Source organism: Mandrillus leucophaeus, unplaced genomic scaffold (genome assembly GCF_000951045.1).
Source record: "Mandrillus leucophaeus isolate KB7577 unplaced genomic scaffold, Mleu.le_1.0 Scaffold421, whole genome shotgun sequence".
NCBI lineage: Eukaryota > Metazoa > Chordata > Mammalia > Primates > Cercopithecidae > Mandrillus > Mandrillus leucophaeus.
Genome location: NW_012104488.1, coordinates 3,295,120 through 3,312,555, shown reverse-complemented (window position 1 = coordinate 3,312,555; position 17,436 = coordinate 3,295,120). Strand labels below are relative to the sequence as shown.

The 17,436-nt window shown below is 40.4% G+C and overlaps 1 protein-coding gene across 4 annotated transcripts in view; it reads right to left on the bottom strand.

The window, feature by feature from the left end:
- DCLK1 (doublecortin-like kinase 1) overlaps positions 1 to 17,436 on the bottom strand; it is a 369,212-nt gene that overhangs the window by 39,352 nt on the left and 312,424 nt on the right. For all 4 annotated transcript variants that reach the window (XM_011993009.1, XM_011993008.1, XM_011993011.1 and 1 more), the window contains 4 exons: positions 14,828 to 14,974; positions 2,937 to 3,070; positions 1,131 to 1,208; positions 341 to 437 (listed from right to left, as the gene is read on the bottom strand). In XM_011993009.1, the coding sequence (XP_011848399.1) occupies positions 341 to 437; positions 1,131 to 1,208; positions 2,937 to 3,070; positions 14,828 to 14,974 (456 nt within the window). The remainder of the gene's footprint in view (positions 1 to 340; positions 438 to 1,130; positions 1,209 to 2,936; positions 3,071 to 14,827; positions 14,975 to 17,436) is intronic.

Below are 17,436 nucleotides of genomic sequence, written 5' to 3'. Positions count from 1 at the left end.
AAGAGCTGAGAGAGGCGAAACCATAGGCCATATAGAAATCTGAGCTGGGCTCAAGCCTGGCAAGGGTGGGGCACAGCAAGAGGCTACAGCAATGTCACTGGAATGGCCCCTGAGAGAGATGAAGGCAGCAGATGGAGACGCTTGATAAGTACTTGTTGGGATGTCTGGGGACAGATGACTTGATGACTGTAAGATCTTGGAAAACGTAGCAATCACAACTACAATGTATACAGGAAACATACTTATGATGTCATTAGTTTCTTTGCACACAATGATTTGGAATAAATAATTCTGTGAAGACACACAGGATATAGGGAAGAGGAAGGCACTGGAAACCTACCTTTGCAGAATCGGAAACATTATCCCAGTATGGAGAAGGAAAGTCCACTTGCCCCATCAAAATCTGATCAAAAAGCACTTCCTGGTCATCACCACTTCTGTTTAGGTGAACGACAACAAGGAAAAACAGCACTAAGATATCAACTCAGTGTACGTCTTTTCAGTCTTAGGCGCTGGAGCCCTTGCTTTCCCCGATAAATGTGTAAAAATGTGTATTTTTAAACAATTGATAAATGTCAATGTGGAACTCCTTTGGTAAATTAAGAAAGAGTTTTTGGGCCGGGTGCGGCAGCTCACACCTGTATTCCCAGCATTTCTGGAGGCCGAGGCAGGTGGATCACTTGAGGTCAGGAGTTAAGGACCAGCCTGGCCAACATGGTGAAACCCCACCTCCACTAAAAATACAAAAAGTAACTGGCTGTGGTGGCATGTGCCTGTGATTCCAGCTAATCAGGAGGCTGAGGCAGGAGAACTGCTTGAACCCAGGAGGCGGAGGTTGCAGTGAGCTGAGACTGCGCCACTGCACTCCAGACTGAGCAAAAGAGAGACTGTCTCAAAACCAAAGAAAAAAAAAAAAAAGAAAGAATGAGTTTTTAATGATATGGGGAAGAAATATGGAACGCATACAAATTAGCATGCACGATGTAACAGGGAAAAAATAACAGGGATTGCAAGTAAAGTTCTTGTGCTCTTTTCCTGCCTCAGGCTCCTTTGTGCAAGAAGAGCTAATGGATCATTCGGAGAATAGAGAAGTGCTTTGTCGGCGCTGAATAAAAGATGGTTGCCCATACCCACGGAATGGAGGGAAACCACACAGCAGGATATAAGTGATTACACCAGCTGCCCAGATGTCCACCTTGAGGCCGTATCTGGAAAAATAAGGGATGTTAGAGTTAGGAGAGTCAGGCGTGGACAAATTATGCAGCTTGGTAAAATCAATGACTTTCCTCCTCCAAGCCAAAAATAAAACCAAACAAAATAACAATCCCAACAACAAACACTAAACTGAAACCCGCCACCTAAACAGAGTTCAAGAAAAAAGTTTAAAAAGTAATAATTTAAAAAAAGACCAAGGTGCAGGAATAAAAAAATCAAAGGAAGGCATGGATGGACTTATATGTAAATATCACTAAATGAAGGGTGTCGGCAAAAAGGTTTATTATAGTAATAACAATTCTGAGATAAGGATGCACCCTTGAGATAAACTCCCTCACTTTAGGAATAATAATTATTTCTAGAAAGTCTTCCAATTTATAGAGCACTGACATACATGATCGTACTTGGTTTTCCTAGCAACTCTGTAGGTTGGAGAAGGCGAGTATTGCTTATTGTACAGAAGAGAAAACAGGTTCAGACGAGTGAGTAATTTTGCTTAAAATCACACAGTTAGTGTCAGAGCTGGTCCCCAATATGGTCTTCAAGACCCACCACTTCCTCCCAGCAGCAGGCAGAGTATGTCCCAGTAGAAAGTGTGGCTGTGCCCCAGGCAGCCCCACCTGAGGGAGGTCAGACAAGGCTATGGATGTGGGCTCCTACCTCATTCAAATTTGCCAAGTAGCAAAGTCCTCGCTCCCTCATATCTCACCTCAGGAATTTCCCTATTGGGATTCCCTTCTCATCTATTTGGTTTTTCTGCCCTTGTGGTCTATGGTACAACCAAAAACCAAACCAAAACAAAACAAAATCCCAAAAAACTATCTCCAACTGGTAACAGGGGAGAGCGCCACCTAGATTCCCAGCTGTGGACTGAAACTGCTAACGAGAAGAAAAGTAGGGCTGCCCCCCTCGGCGCCCCACCCCCCATTCCTTCTGCTTAAGGATGGCACTTCAGAGTCTGGTAAGAAATAGGGCTTCTTACCAAAGGAGTCTTTGACTCAGGCTGACCTGAGTTCAAATCCTGACTCAGCCACTAAAACTAATCATGAGCTTACACGGTATCTAACCCATTAGAGTATCAATGTACTGAAATACAAAATGGGAATCATACCATCTACTGGAAGAGTAAGAAGTAAAGGAGTTTCAGGCCTGGCATATTGTGGGGCCTCAGTATTACCTTAGGCTACCCTGCCCTTCTCCCCACATTCATCTGATTCTGCACACAGAAACCAGGAAATTCCCAATAGTCCCTGATGCCTAAGGGTGTTTGTACTCCACAGAAAATCAATGGATCCCCAAGAGGTCCCAAATGGGACCTGGACTGGAGGATAAGGGCAGCGGAGAGAAATAACCGCAGGAGACTGTAATCACCGCACACGGCAGTGTCTGTTTCTTTTATCTCCAAATGAGAGTTAATTACCATCGCTGTGTGTTTCTGTTAGTCTGAACATTTTTTACTCTGGGGTTAATAACTTCTGTTCTACCTTTAACAAAGACCAAATGGAAGCCGTAAGATTGCAGTAATTGACAAAACAGATCGGGAAAACAGAGGAAACGGCTCCCACTGTAAATGTTGAAGAATAAAATAAATTTTAAAAAGAGTGAAAGAAACCTGATAGCTAATTATGTCTGGATAGGGCACAGCAGAGCTCTTTTTCCTGTTCTTGAAGCCGGCTAGTTCTTTTGCAAGCACAGCACTTAAACATAAGAGAAGCATATACCCAGTCTCCGCAATGATTTCTGGAGCCACGTATGTGGGGGTGCCACAGACTGTGTACAGGGGGCCGTCTACAATGGTGGCCAGTCCAAAGTCACCCAGCTTCAGTGATTTGCTGCCATCTTGGTGCTCATATACCTAAAACAAAGGTAAAAAGCACAATTGTCTGAAAACCAAGAGCTCAAAAGTAATTTCTTGAAGAAATGAGGAACACTGTATTTAAATTTAATGTATAGAAAGTAAAAAATAAATTAGGCAATTATGCAAGAATGGATATACATACAACATATCTTACTTCCTTTAGATTACTGCAAAACTGGAAACATGGTGGACACCTAGCAAATGGACATTGGTTAAATAAATTATAGTACCTTCATACAACGAGAGGTTACATGACCTTACAATGGTGACATGGGTTTATAGTTATTGAATTATGTTTGGGAAATGAACAGAGTAGTTTTCAGATTGGTTTTTATAAAATGTCCATTACAGAAAAAAAAAGTACATACAAGAAAAAAAGAAAAAGTCTGAAAGAACACAGCGTGGCTGTATCTGTCTCTTGGTGGTAGGATTATAGGTTTTCTTAATCCTTTTGTTTATCTGTATTTGATATTGTCTATAATTAAAACTGATTTGCATAATAAAATGAAGTATAGAAAGTCACGAGTGCAGTGTCTTTGCTTTGAAAACTTGCTGGGCATGTTGGCTCACTCCTGTAATCCCAACACTTTGGGAGGCCGAGGCGGGTGGATCACCTGAGGTCAGGAGTTCAAGACCAGACTGGCCAACATGGTGAAACCCTGTCTCTACTAAAAATACAAAAATTAGCTGGGCGTGGTGGTGGGCACCTGTAATCTCAGCTACTCGGGGGGCTGAGGCAAGAGAATCGCTTGAACTCGGGAGGCGGAGGTTGCAGTGAGCTGAGATCAAGCCATTGCACTCCAGCTTGGGCAACAAGAGCGAAACTCTGTCTGGACAAAACAAAAAAGAAACTTTAAAAATTAAATTCTTTAGTAACTGAATACAAAAAAACTACACTTATAGAAAAATACCTTATTTTCAGTGCCCCGTATTTTCAACATGATCTATTTACATTTCTTAAATTAATAATTGAAAGAGATATTAACATTTCATTTCACCTGTGGCAATTTGGAAAGATTGATCAGGTGCAGAGTCAGCATCCTGTCCAGGTTTCCCTTATTAAGGCAGTAAAAATCTTCTCTCCTTCACCCAACAAATCAAGAAAAGGATGCATGTGACTGTAGGCAAGTATTTATACTCCTTTAATTCCAGCCACGACCAAAACAAACGGAGCTGCTCTAAAAAATATCCCAAATAACTTATTTTATTTCAAAGAAAAGATGAAAGGGCATTCAGAATCCTAATTCAGTGCCTTCTGTTGGAATGAATAAGATTAAGAAAAGAAAACCACAGTAAAAGGCTAGTAATTCCAGCAAGGGCAATCTTCCGGAGATGCCTCAAGGAAGCAGCCAAGTTTTCCATGTATATCAAAATACTTGATCCAGCAAGCCGAGGCTTGCATATTCTCCTGTTCTCACTCTGTGATCATCTGTTACTTGCTGCGGTAGTCTGAATCTCTTGCACAGCAAGGCACATCTCCACACATCAGGGGCACCGCTACTGTTCACACGCCATGTCTGCCTTCCTTTGGAAAAAGTAGATTCACTTTGCATTTCACTGCAACATAAAGTGCAGATGTTTGGCCAGCTAAGCTGCAATATCAGCAATGATCATTTGGATCCAACAGTTTTGGCAGAAGCAGGCAGTCAAATCCTCCTATCTGGAGAGACCGAGTCTTTTCTGAGCGAAAATATTCTTTTACATTTTCTCTATACTCATAGCATGGAGTCTTATTCCCAGGAGTTGTTGATCAGGATCGAGTTTGGGCTGCCCTCTGGCAGGTATCTGAAGGCTTGTGAGGTCACCTGTGCTTGGGTTGTTAGGGCAAAAACAGCCATATGTCCCTCACAGATGTGGCTTTGTCCAGCTGTCATCTGGGATGGACATTTTCTTCCTTAGTTAAGGAAGCAGCTGTCCAGCCTTGGTCACTTAGAGTTAAGTTAAAAACTTTGAGGCATCACAGCTGCAAAACACAACATCGGCCTCAGCCTAACTGTTCTTAGGCAAAAAAAAAAAAAAAAAACCCTAAGTTGTAGTCTTACCATGTCAGCCATTCTGGTCATCCAAATGACAAGCAAATGTTTTTCATGAAAAGAAATCTGAGATGGAAACATCTAGTAGATGGTCTAGTTGATTTCCGAGGCAGAGCAGAATTGTTTACTTCCTTAATCCCATGTTGCTAACAATTACCTTTCTAAAATGCAAAATAATCTCTTGCTTTGATGTTCTGCTAGGTCCAAACATTCATTCAGTGTGCTTTGTGAGGTGATGCAGATTATGATTTATTCCACCCCCTTGATGCAGGAATTTTGTAGCTTTTTTCTTAAACACAGCATCTATATCATGTAACTGTATTCAAAAGTCTGACAAAAGCAGATGTTGGTGGATTCAGTCATAAGTCCCATTTTAGTTCTAAATATGACCTTGTACTTCTCCTACACGTAGGAAAAGTTTTCTTTTCGAACATCTACGTTTTAAAAGAAATTCCATCTAACATAAAGCCATAGACCAATTATATTTAATATGAATGAACAATATAGTTCAAAGTTTCAATAACTAAGAAAAAAATCACTAAAAATCTTCCTTAAAATAAAGAAAATAAGTACTAATAAAAAAGTATTATTAAAAGTAATGTAGGTCTACAAAAACCAAAACCATTAAAATACATAGAACCATAATTGTGATGTTTTTATTCCCTGTACAGCTGTCTTTTAATCACTTGCACAGTGCCCCCAACTTTTTTTTTTTTTTTTTGCTTTAAAAACCACATAGTAGGATTTTCGTGAACATAAAGAGGTTCAAGGGATGCTTAGGAGAGAAAATGAGAGTGTAAAGACAAAGGCCAATTCCACGTAACTGAAACCATATCTAGATACAAGTACATTTGAAATGCTGCAACAAAATGTTTTTGCAGGTGAATAAATGTCCAGTCCTCTAGTTTGGAATTCTGTTTAACTTACTGTCAGGCAGGGCAGGACACAAGGTCACTCTGGTTTTTTCTCTGTCAACACTTTGGGAGAAGGATGGAGAAGAATATACTTCAGTGTTTCTTCTCCAATGGGAGAGCCCTTCCCTCAATGGTTTAAGAAGCCCTCTCACAATGGGAGCCCTTCATTAGCACCCGCTGCAGCCTAAGCTACGTGCACCCTTATCTCTCACCGAGCCACTTACAAAGGGGCATGACTGAGGCCATTTGAAAATGTAATTAAACATTTGTTAAAAAATCACAGATTGCTAAATACATCCATTTAAAGCCCAAAGCCCGCACATGCGCACACACGCGCATACACACATATCCTCACAAAACCATCTCCAGAAAGTATTATTCCAAATGGCAGCCATAAATTCACTTTGAACTAAATTTTTAATTAAAAGTTAGAAATCAGAAAGGCTTCTAACAAGTTCACATTGAAAATGCCAAATCCTTGGCTTAGACTACTCTCTGAATTGACTTGTTACTTGGCGTTCCTCCTTATTCTGACCATCTTTCAGAAAGTGCATGAGCAGGCTGCAAGCACAGGCTTGGACAGACTGGTCCAGCTAGTGGAGCTCTGGTGTAAGAACTTTTTGCCATAACTGTGTTTTAAAGCCTCTATAAAACGTGACCCACACGTGAAGCAGAGTACATTAATTGTCAGTCAAGGAGTATTCACAACATGAGGTATGATTTAATGTTCATCCCTGGTCCTTTAAGTGCTATAGATGTTCCCCCGCATTTTAAACACCAAGGGGCTATTAAAGGGACAGGGATTAGTGCAAATCACCCAGTATGTAGTGCTTTCACTGTTTTAACTAAGCAATAAAACTGTGTAATTGTACAACACTAATTGAATGCAGCTACACATAATTGTGGGCTGCCATATGTATCCTATTACCATAAAGACTGTCAGTATTTTGTAAGCTACTCTTGTGATCATTGCAGATGGCTACAGTCAGAGAAGTTGTTCTCTAGGGTTTATTATATGGCTATAAAGACATCCTATGATTTGACAGACTAAACGTGTTAAATGGCAACAATTATGAAAAAGGTTCCAATTAAAAGCTGAAGGCATAACCAACCAAGAACGGATATAACGAAAGGTCAGGTATGTAGATTTTTGGGGCACACTGGTATTTTGCACAGCATTGTTTTTGAAAGAAGGGTTTTAATTTTTTTTATTTATTTATTTTTGTTTATTTGGGGTTTTGCATTAGCTGCAACTTACTGAATAGTAGATCTTTAGGCATATGTTTGATTTCCCTTGGATGGGAAACTGAGACCATTTGGAAAAGTTATTTGAAAAAATAAAACATTTAATATATAGTCATAAAATGCAGCCGGTGGCCATAAAATCATATGAAAACTCACAGATAACCTGAACCCAGTCAAAAGGTTTCTGAGATTCCCATCATATGGCACTAAAAGCTGACTAATATAACAGATGTGTTGGAACAAACATAATTCTCAATGTTTCCATGAATCCAAGGGTAACCCTGATGAAACATTGGCTAATGAATTATTAGTAACCACTGAAAATTATTTCACAGAGGAGCTCAGTAGGTACTAAAAATTATTTCACCAAATAGAATTGAACAAAAGTGGCATGAAATTGACAAAGCCATGAAAAAAGGTCAATTTACTTTTTAACATATATGGTATCCCTTTAAGAAGACACTGATTTTCCTCCAGCTACGGTATATGGCCTTTATGATACTTTCTGAGGAAAATGGATTTAATTTAAATCTTTAACCTTTAAGAAATGAAATATAACAACATTTAAGCAGGGAGTCATTTTGTAGAATTATGGCCCACATACTTTTGAATTAAATCTCCTGGAAAAATGTAATAAAAGAATGCTATACCTACATGTAAAATATTTATGAAATCAAAAATTAAATGAAATAATAAAAACAATGAATGTTGTGCAGATGTCAGAAAGGAGTAATTCAGAAGAGAGGTAATTAAAGGAAAAAGTAAAATTGGTCTTCAATATTACACTGGAGATATCTGGGAAGATGGAGAAGTGAACGGAAACTCCAGGAAACCTGATTCTCACCCTCAATTTAAAATAGTCATGAAACTATCTTAAAAGGAGTTATATGCAGCTGCAGCGAGATACACAAAACATGCACATTCCAGATTCTGTTAGGAGTTATACATCCCAGGATTTTGCCAAAACTGTGGGAACCCAATGCCATTGCAATTTTAAAAAATGTTATTACATTTCTGTCACACAATTATTATCCAATATATCATAGTAGGAAAATGATCACTATAAAGGAAAAGGAACTAAACTCACCCATAATCTTGACACTCATAAATAAACACTGTTCAGATTTGGGGACATGGACTTCCAAGGCTTTTTTTCTCTCTTTCCTGTCCTTCTTTTTCCATTGAACAACATATCCTGAATGTTTTTCTGAAGTGAATCGCATATATCTATACAATTATTCTCAGTGGCTGCTGGATATTCCATTATATGGACGCACCATATTAGTAATCCCAACAGCTACTATTACCACTGTCATTTATTGCACACACAGGATATACCAGGTATTGTGATGAAGACTTCATGTGCATTTTGGCCCATTTGATCTTCACAACAGCCCTATTAATCTAGCACTTTTACTCATATTTTGCAGATGAGAAAATTGAGATTCGAAGATGTAAAATAATTTACCCAATGTTACACAGCAAATAAGTGGCAGTGCTAGAACTTAAACTCAGATATGTCTGAGTACAAGAGTCCAACCAGCATGTCCTAACACTGTTGGTGGTCTAACCACCATTGTGCCACTATTTAATTCATCAGTGCCCTGAGATAAGTTATTTCCATATATGCTGTTTGGGTTTTGTTGTTTTTTTTTTCCCCCCATATTGCAAAACCCTGACATGAACATCCATCTGGATAGCTACATATCCAGTTTCTTCCTCTTAGGTTACATTTCTGGCAGTAGAATTACTTGGTCACGAGGCACACGTGTTATTGAAGGTTTCGGTTATATATTACCAAATTGACTCTCTGACAGGTTCCGTCAAGTGACTCTCCCACCAACACATATGAGATAACTGTTATCCTCTTAACTTTGCCATCATTGTATGCTATTTTAAATTTTTGCTAGTCTGATAAGGCTATGTCGTTTTAGAAAGAAATGAGTGTCATCTCTTAATGACAGTGAAAAGGAGCAGTGAAGTAGACAAACACAGACCCACCAAGGTGACACAAGGTGAAAGTCAATGTCTTCTTAAAGGAATATCTTTTCCTTCCTGTCCTCATCTCCCTGATGAAATCACAGGTCTTTGAACAAGAGCCCCCAGTAAACACTTAGTACAGTAACTGGCCAATTATGGTACTAAATAATGCTTTGGGAAAATGTTGTGTCTTCTATTTTCCCTCAACTTCCATGCAGGCAGAGAGTTGAATTTTTTTTCTAAACACCCCCCCCCAAAAAAAGGATCGTTCAATTTCTGCCTGGACACTTACAATGACAACAAGCTACCAGTAATAAAGGACATTTAAATTTCAAAGAAATTACATTATTAAAAAGTTTTTCTAAAGTTAACCCTAAATCTCTTGCCCACTAATATCTTCTCTTTAATTTTAGTTCCTTGCTGTCCAATACAGTACAAGAAAGTTATCGCATCTTCCATGTGGCAGCCTTTCCTATATTTGATGAGAACCACCATGCCTCAAGTGGTGCATCCCTTCTCTGGGTCAACCCCAGGCCCAGACAGAATGTGTTCAAATTATTACCATCAGGGGTAACATGGTAAGCTGCACCAAGGACTCTCTTGACTCTTTCAGGGAAAGAAGTCTAAGGGCATATGAATATTTTTAGCAGCCTTGTCATACTGAGACTCACACTGAACGAACAGCCTTCTCCAGGTCAACTAATAGCCTTTGGACCTGCAGTCAGGCCAAGTATTCCATTATTGTTTCTGTAATTGCCAATAACACAACTACACCAAAACTAACTTAGTCTCTAGGGATTTACGTCTATCTCTTGTTTAATCTCTTCTTACCAATTTTGAACCTTTATAGAGCCAAAAATATTTTTGGATCTCACTTCTGTCACTGGTATAATTCATTTTCATTTGTAGTCACTGATACTCATAAGTAGGGCAGTATTGGCGTCGGACTCACAGAAGATCACTGGCTCCCTTGCTCTGGGTAACCTCCAATCCATTAGTCAATACACTTTGAGGGCTCAAGTTCTGTGTTACTGTCCATGACCTCAGACCCATTCTCTCTGTGGACTCATCTTGTCCAACAGTGCAGTTAGCTATCCCATCACCAAATGGATTTATTTGAGGAATTAAGAGTCATGGGATTAAGGTGAAAGAAATATGTTATCTTGTGAGCATGGAATTGAAAACTAGGAAGAGCTGGAGCACAACCTGTCATCATCACTTTGGTGGAACAGGACTAGCTTATTGCTAGATATAATCCACTGCGTGAAAACAAGGACCATGAGTTGCACGTGTCATTTTGATGGGCAGCCGGGAGCAGGCACAAACACTTGAACACAGAGTTTCTAGACAAGGAGAGGCAGTTTTTCTCCTAGAGGCTCTTGGGGACTTTGGGAGGGAAAAGATTTTTGAACGTTTATATTTGAAGAAAATGACTATGCTTGTTTCTGGAACCTAATAAAAACTAGTGATGTGAGTTATAGTTTTGTTAGTAAAGATTTAATTTTCATAAGGAGGAGGCATCTGTGTACACATTTTTGAAAGACCTGCCCAGGTCCCTGGAAGAAACAAGCTCCTAATGATGGTTTTTGTTGCTAAGGGTACAAGCTTGCCATCTAGTGGTGACTTGTGTAAACTGAAGGTATTAATTTTTTTTTTTTTTTTTTTTTTTAATTAAGCAAAAAGTTCCTTTAGTCATGAACTATCATGGCATACATACACACATACATATACACATACACACATCCACGCATACATACACAGTGGTCCCATGCCTAAGCCCATCTGGGGAAGCATCATGTTTTCTCCCACTGCTCAGTGAAGTTTATACCGAGGCCAGTGTGAGAACTCCGTCTAACAGGCCAGTTGGGACTGTTTTGGGCTTGCCAGGCGGCTCTGTCCTCTGTTTAAAGAAGTATCACTCATTCACTCACTCACTCACTCCGCTCATCCACTCTGACGTCCACCTGTCCATACAATTATTAAGTACCAGGCATGACAACAAGTGAAGCAACAAGAACCATATAAAATCATGGGCATGATCAATTTAGGGGGAAAAACTTTAGTTAAATACAATAATAAATCAATAAGAGGTATTTTTCACTGGGTCAGTACCTAGTTTTCACCTAAAATGTGGCTGGAAACATTCCTGAAAGTCAAATCACATTTTCTCATCAAAATACTTTAACCTGACCAAACACTAGAGTTAAATAAATCATTCATACAATCAATATAGATCCTTAAGGCCAAGCTACATTTTTATGCTGTTCTATAAGAATTAAAAATAAAAACGCTAAAAGTTCTATATACACAATTATACTGCATACAATGAAATCTATAGCTGAATTAGACAGGTATTAAAAATACTTTGCTAGTTATAACAAATATTAATCTAACACTTAGCTAACAGAAATCTTGTTGTAAGTCTTACAATTTAGAAGGGTTCTATAAGCCTTTTAATAAAGTAGTAAAACAAAGTATGCTGTGAAGTTTTTTTTATATATTTGGTAAGTTTCCCTATCATAAGTAAACAGATTCCAAATCTTTACATTAACTTTATTATAACATTTTCCAAAAATAGTCTATAGCTTTACATTTTGCCATGAGGTGGCAAATCCATGCATGGGTGAATAGAAAAATTTCTAAAGCAATATTAAAAAAAGGGTTAAAAAGTGATTTTCACTACATACAACATTATTGTTAGGCCATTTTATTTTTAGGAATAATTTAATTTCATTTTTAATTACAAAGAAAGGGGAAATTTTAAAAAGGAAATTAATAGTTATGTGTTATCTCTTTATTTCATCAAATCCCCTTAAAGAAGGCTTGAAGGAGGTACTTTCCTCAAGGTCGTAAGACCAGTCAGTGGAAGAGTGAACCACTTGGTTTTGAACTTTTGTCCATCTGACTATAAATCCCAGGTGTGTGAGGGTCTACCTTCTGTGATAGTTCTGTTATTTCCACAACTCTCCACTGAACGTGAAATCAACAGTCGTCTCCTGCGCAATTAGTGACGTCATCCTAGTTTTGTTAAACCAGGACAGAATAAGTTGTGTTAAGTTTTGTTAAACTTATTTGAACTATTTTATCCTGTAATAGATTTATCCCTACAAAATTCACCAACCCCTAATCCCTACAGGCAGAAATCAATCTGTAATGGATAATAAAATCTCTTCAGTTTTTCATACAGATATTTTAAACCTATATTATAAATGACTGCAATTGCTTCTCTATATAGTTCAGCTTCTTAAATTAGAAGAGAAGGGAAAAAGAAAGGAGACAACTTTTTTTTCTTTTGTGGTAATTTAAAGTAAAATATGTTTGAATCAGCATAATACATTAGAAGTATCCTGTAAATTGTAATTTTAGTAAAAGTGCACTCCTATGTAATCACTTATGGCATTTACAGAAATAGATAACCCTTCAGCGAGGAGTAAGTGAACAATGGGTACACAAAACTGAGCAGCAAAATCAAAAAGGAAAGGAAATGAAACTTTAATTTTCCATTGCTGAAGTTTGGGAGCTTAGAGAAGTTTTTAAACAAAGGGCTAGTTGTAAGTCCGTTCCCATGAGACAATCCTACATAATTCAAGACACAGGAAAAATGAGTGCAGATGAGAGAAAATTGCTGCAGCTGATGGAGGTAACTATGCAGAAGAGAATGTTTAGGCTACTGTGGAGATGAGGAATTTAAGGTGCAATTAAGTCAGGGCTCAGTCACTTGACCTCGGCTGCCTTTTATTAGCCAGTAGCTACAAGATTACCAGCGTAATTGCAATGAACTAATTGTGTGCATATTTATTTCTTGAATGCCTATCTTTTTGGCTTCAGTGTCAACTTCATGAAGACGTGTGTCTCTCTTGTTTCCTGGCACAGTACCTGGCACAGCAAGCACTCAGTACCTCTCCTTAACACAGAGCTTACTGTAGTGTAGTGACAAGAGCTAAGGCTCTGGAAGTCGGAATTAGGTTGATACCTTGACTCTTCTACTTAAGAACTGCTTCAACTGTGGGCAGGTCATTTAACTTCTAGGTACCCATGTTCCTTACCTATGAAATGACACAGTAACAGAACTTACCTGATATGGTTGCTGTGAGGATGAAATGAGATAATGACCATAAAGACGTCAGCACAGGGCCAAGCACACAGATGGTTCTCCATCATCGCAGATCTTACTAGCTTTTGTTTGTGTCATGGGAGTTGGGTGGCTCATGTGCTTTTAGACGGGAGTGTGTATGCAGGTTACCTGGGGAGCTGGCTGCCTCGTGGATTTCTGCAAGCTGTCTTCAGTCACCAGATTCTGATTTGGTAGGGCTGCATCCAGGCCCAGAAATTTGCATTTGTAACAGGCATCTGGGAATAATTCTGATTCAGGGAGTCTTTAGACCACCCTGGAGAAACACTACTTTAGAAAGAGAATCCTCTTTTCCCAGATTTCTGAAGAGACGGGCAAAGTAACAGAAGTCGTACATGATGCTCAGGGGTGGATAATGAAAGTAAAAGAAGAACTAGCATCATTGGGAAAACATATATATATGCACAGTATATAGAAATGAAATACATTTCATTAAAATTCCAGCCTGAAGAGCCAGCAACATTTACATTACTCCCATATTTCCCAGTGAAGTGCCGCATACTTCGTCTCTACCTCCTCTTTTTTCTCTGCATTTCCCTTCATAACTGGGTGAGGAAGGACCCCCATTTGCTTTTGTGGAGATCTCTCAAGGTTTCCACAGGTATGGGGAGTATATGAAAAGCAAACCAAATCGTGTAACGTAGGGGGAAGGATGTCTTTGTTTTTAAAAATTAGTCTTTTTCGAAATTGTTTTTATGCTAAGGGGCTAGAGTCTTAAAAACCCATCATAATTCTTTTTCTTTTAGAGTTTGGATCACATTATTGAGCTGTAAAGTTGGGAGACTCACAAAAAGTCTAAAACGGCTTCCTTTTTTTCCCCCAAGTAAAAACTTCTTTTTTCTTTTCTTTTTTCTTTTCTTTTCTTTCTTTTCTCTCTCTCTTTCTTTTAAGACAGGGTCTCACTCTGTCACCTAGGCTAGAGTGCAGTAGTGTGACCATAGCTCACTGCAGCCGTGACCTGCTGGCCTCAAGCGATCCTCCCACCTCAGCCTCCTGAGAAGCTGGGACTACAGGCGCACACTACAATAATCTCTGGCTAATTAAAAAATTTTTTCTTTTTTTGTAGAGATGGGGGTCTCACTATGTTGCCCCAACTGGCAAGTAAAAACTTTCTAACATAAAAGCGCCTGAGATAAATGACATCCGTGTCTGTGTAACTTGTTACTATCTTGTCCTAGCCCGAGGTATTCAATACAGGCCTACCCTTCATGAGTTCAATTCCCATTCTTGTGCCTGGTTTTTATTTGCTAACAAATCAGGTGTTTTTAAGGGTGTATTAACTCATCTAGATCAACCTAAAAGGCTAATTTCCAACTAGATCCTGAAGGCTAATTGGAAATTAACCTTTCAGGTAATTGTTTAAAAAAAGAAAGAAAAGAAGAAAGAAATATTCATATTCATTTATGAGTCCTTGGAACTCAGGATGCCCTGTAGGTGGAATTCCTCTTACCAGCAGGTTCTCTGGCTTGATATCACGGTGGACGATGTTCAGGCTATGCAGGTATTTGATGGCGCTGGCTAGGTTGTACAGCATCCCACTGGCGTCCCTCTCAGTGTATTTGTTAGTGGAAGTAATGGCATCAAAAAGGTCTCCCCCCTGAGAAGAGAACAGAAGGTGGAGCAGCACATTAACAGATGGGCCAGTGGTGTCACCTGCTGAGGCCACTCACAAATCACAAAGGACAGAAAGAATGGATGTGGAATCTTTGGGTTCCTAAGGGCTTTTCCTGCCACTTCCCTCTCAAAGGCCCGAAGGCTGAATGGTGATTTCTCCACCCACTACAAAAGCCAGCGGCACTTCCCCCAGAGCTCAAAGACAGGGGCAGGGTGAGGATTCTCCACCACCAGACACATGGCCATTTCCACAGCTCCCAGGTAGGGGAGGAGGAGATGCAGCTGGATCCCCAGGGCGGAGGCCTGTGACACGTGAAGAACCCAGTGGCACGTGCCACCTGCCTCACATTGACTGCCAGCCAGAGTTCAAATTCGTAATCCTTAACCTCCTCCAGTGAGGAACAGGTAATACCACAAACTGCACACTGAAAATGTTCTACTGCCTAGTGAAATTATTAAGACGCACACACATACACACACACACGCACAATCCCCTTCATACGCTATATTTAGCTCTTTGGGAGTGGGCGTAGTGTTTTCTTTTTCAATATTGTGCTTCTTTGTAAGGAACAAAGAAAAGGACCAGAAACTGCCATTTCAAAGATGAGCTAGATAAAAGAGGGAGGAAGAGGGGGGAAATCTCAAAGAAAGTTTTCTAGGACTGTTATTCATCTGAACTTTTGTTTCCCTTGTTCCTTTTAAAAGATATTGCTTTTTGGTAAAATGCAATGATTTTTAAGCTTCAACCTAAGTACCATTTATTCAAAACCCTTTCAGAGAATTGTGGTCTGGTTTACTATCAGTATGTGCACCATTCTTGCCTACAGTGCACCAAACTGCTACGCACCGTAACCAACTGTGATCATCTGTTACCTAATGTGCTAAGGAACTCAGTTTTTCTTTTTTAAATAGCTAAAGCAAAAGATAGTCCCTGTAGGCTGATGATTTTCAAATCTGCCTCTTGGGCCTGGGCCCTCTGCGCCCCTGTACAGTCTCCACTCCGGAGGCTTCTCTCACTATCCCCGAAGCTGCAACAGTTCTCAAGCTAAGCACACAGATTTTTTTTTTTTTTCCAAAACGAATAGTTTTTTCAACTTTCTGCTTCTCTCAAAGGTAAGGCTGCTACACACAGGTTTTCAGGTTGTCTCTGTACCACTTGAGGAGGTGGGACAGTCACAGTGCTCTATGTGAACAGCACCCCTGGAGTTCCACCACAGGGCATGTGTGGCTGTATATGGAGACCCTGCAAAGATTCCACCAGTCCCAGTTACCTGGCCTCCTGGCATCTTGTAATGCCCTTTTTTTATAAGAGACAAAGTCTTCCTTTGTCACCCAGGCTGGAGTGCAGTGGCACAATCATGGCTCACTGCACTCAGACTCCTGGGCTCAAGTGATCCTCCTGTCTCAGCCTCCAGAGTAGCTGGAACCACAGGAGCAGGCCATCATGCCCGGCTAATTATTATTATTTTTTTTTGTAGAGATGGGGCTTTGCTTTGTTGCCCAGGCTGGTCTCTAACTCCTGACCTCAAGTGATCCTCCTGCCTTGGCCCTCCAAAAGTGCTAGGATTACAGGCGTGAGCCACTGCATCTGGCTCCTTTCTTCTTTGTCCTCAACAACGCAGTCAACAGGTCTTATCCGTCCTCTCTCGAACACGTTTCTCCTTCGCAGCCATCTGGGCCTTCCTACTCCGCCAAACGCTCCTGTTGCCTCATCCCTGGCTTGTTGTCATGTGGTCTCACAATCCGCTCTGCTTCCCTCCCTGAGTTCTTTATCCAAAGCATCCTGCACACCGACTGCTACCTTCCCACACATTATGTCACTATTTTCTTTCTTTCTTCAAGAAATCACCATTCTTTTCCCACAGCTGAAAGGAGGAGGCTTTCTATGTTCTGCCCCAACCTTCATTCCACCCTGGTAATTTCCTCTCTTGCCACTAAAAACAGTGACCCTCATGCTCCAGGATATTTCTCCCTAGCCATCCGAACAGGCCAAGATCTCTGTCCTCAAGCCTGTCCTCATGAGAGCCCGCTTCCTGAAGTGTCCCGTCCCCTCCCCTTCAGTTTTCTAATTCCTGTTGCTCTCTCAGGGCCCAGCTGCAGGCCCAGTTCCTCCGCAAGGCCTGCCTTCCTCTGAACACATAGGCAGCCTGCATGTGCACCGCCTCTGGCAGGCAGAAGGCTAAAGTCCTGCGCCTGATGGGTATGGAATTTCATTCTGGTGAACTGCTGATCCACTGCCTTCCGGAACTGCTGATCCACTGCCTTCCGGAACAGGAGCCTTGTTTTTCTAGGAGCTTCAGGCATTCTTTGGCACATCACTGGGCCCTGAGGGTTTGAGAAGCACACCCACCCACATGTCTCAGTGGAAAAGTCCTGGGAGTCTTTCAAGTCAAGCCTGGGGCTGGCCTTCACTTCCCTGGGAAGCTTCTCGAGCGCCCTCAGGGC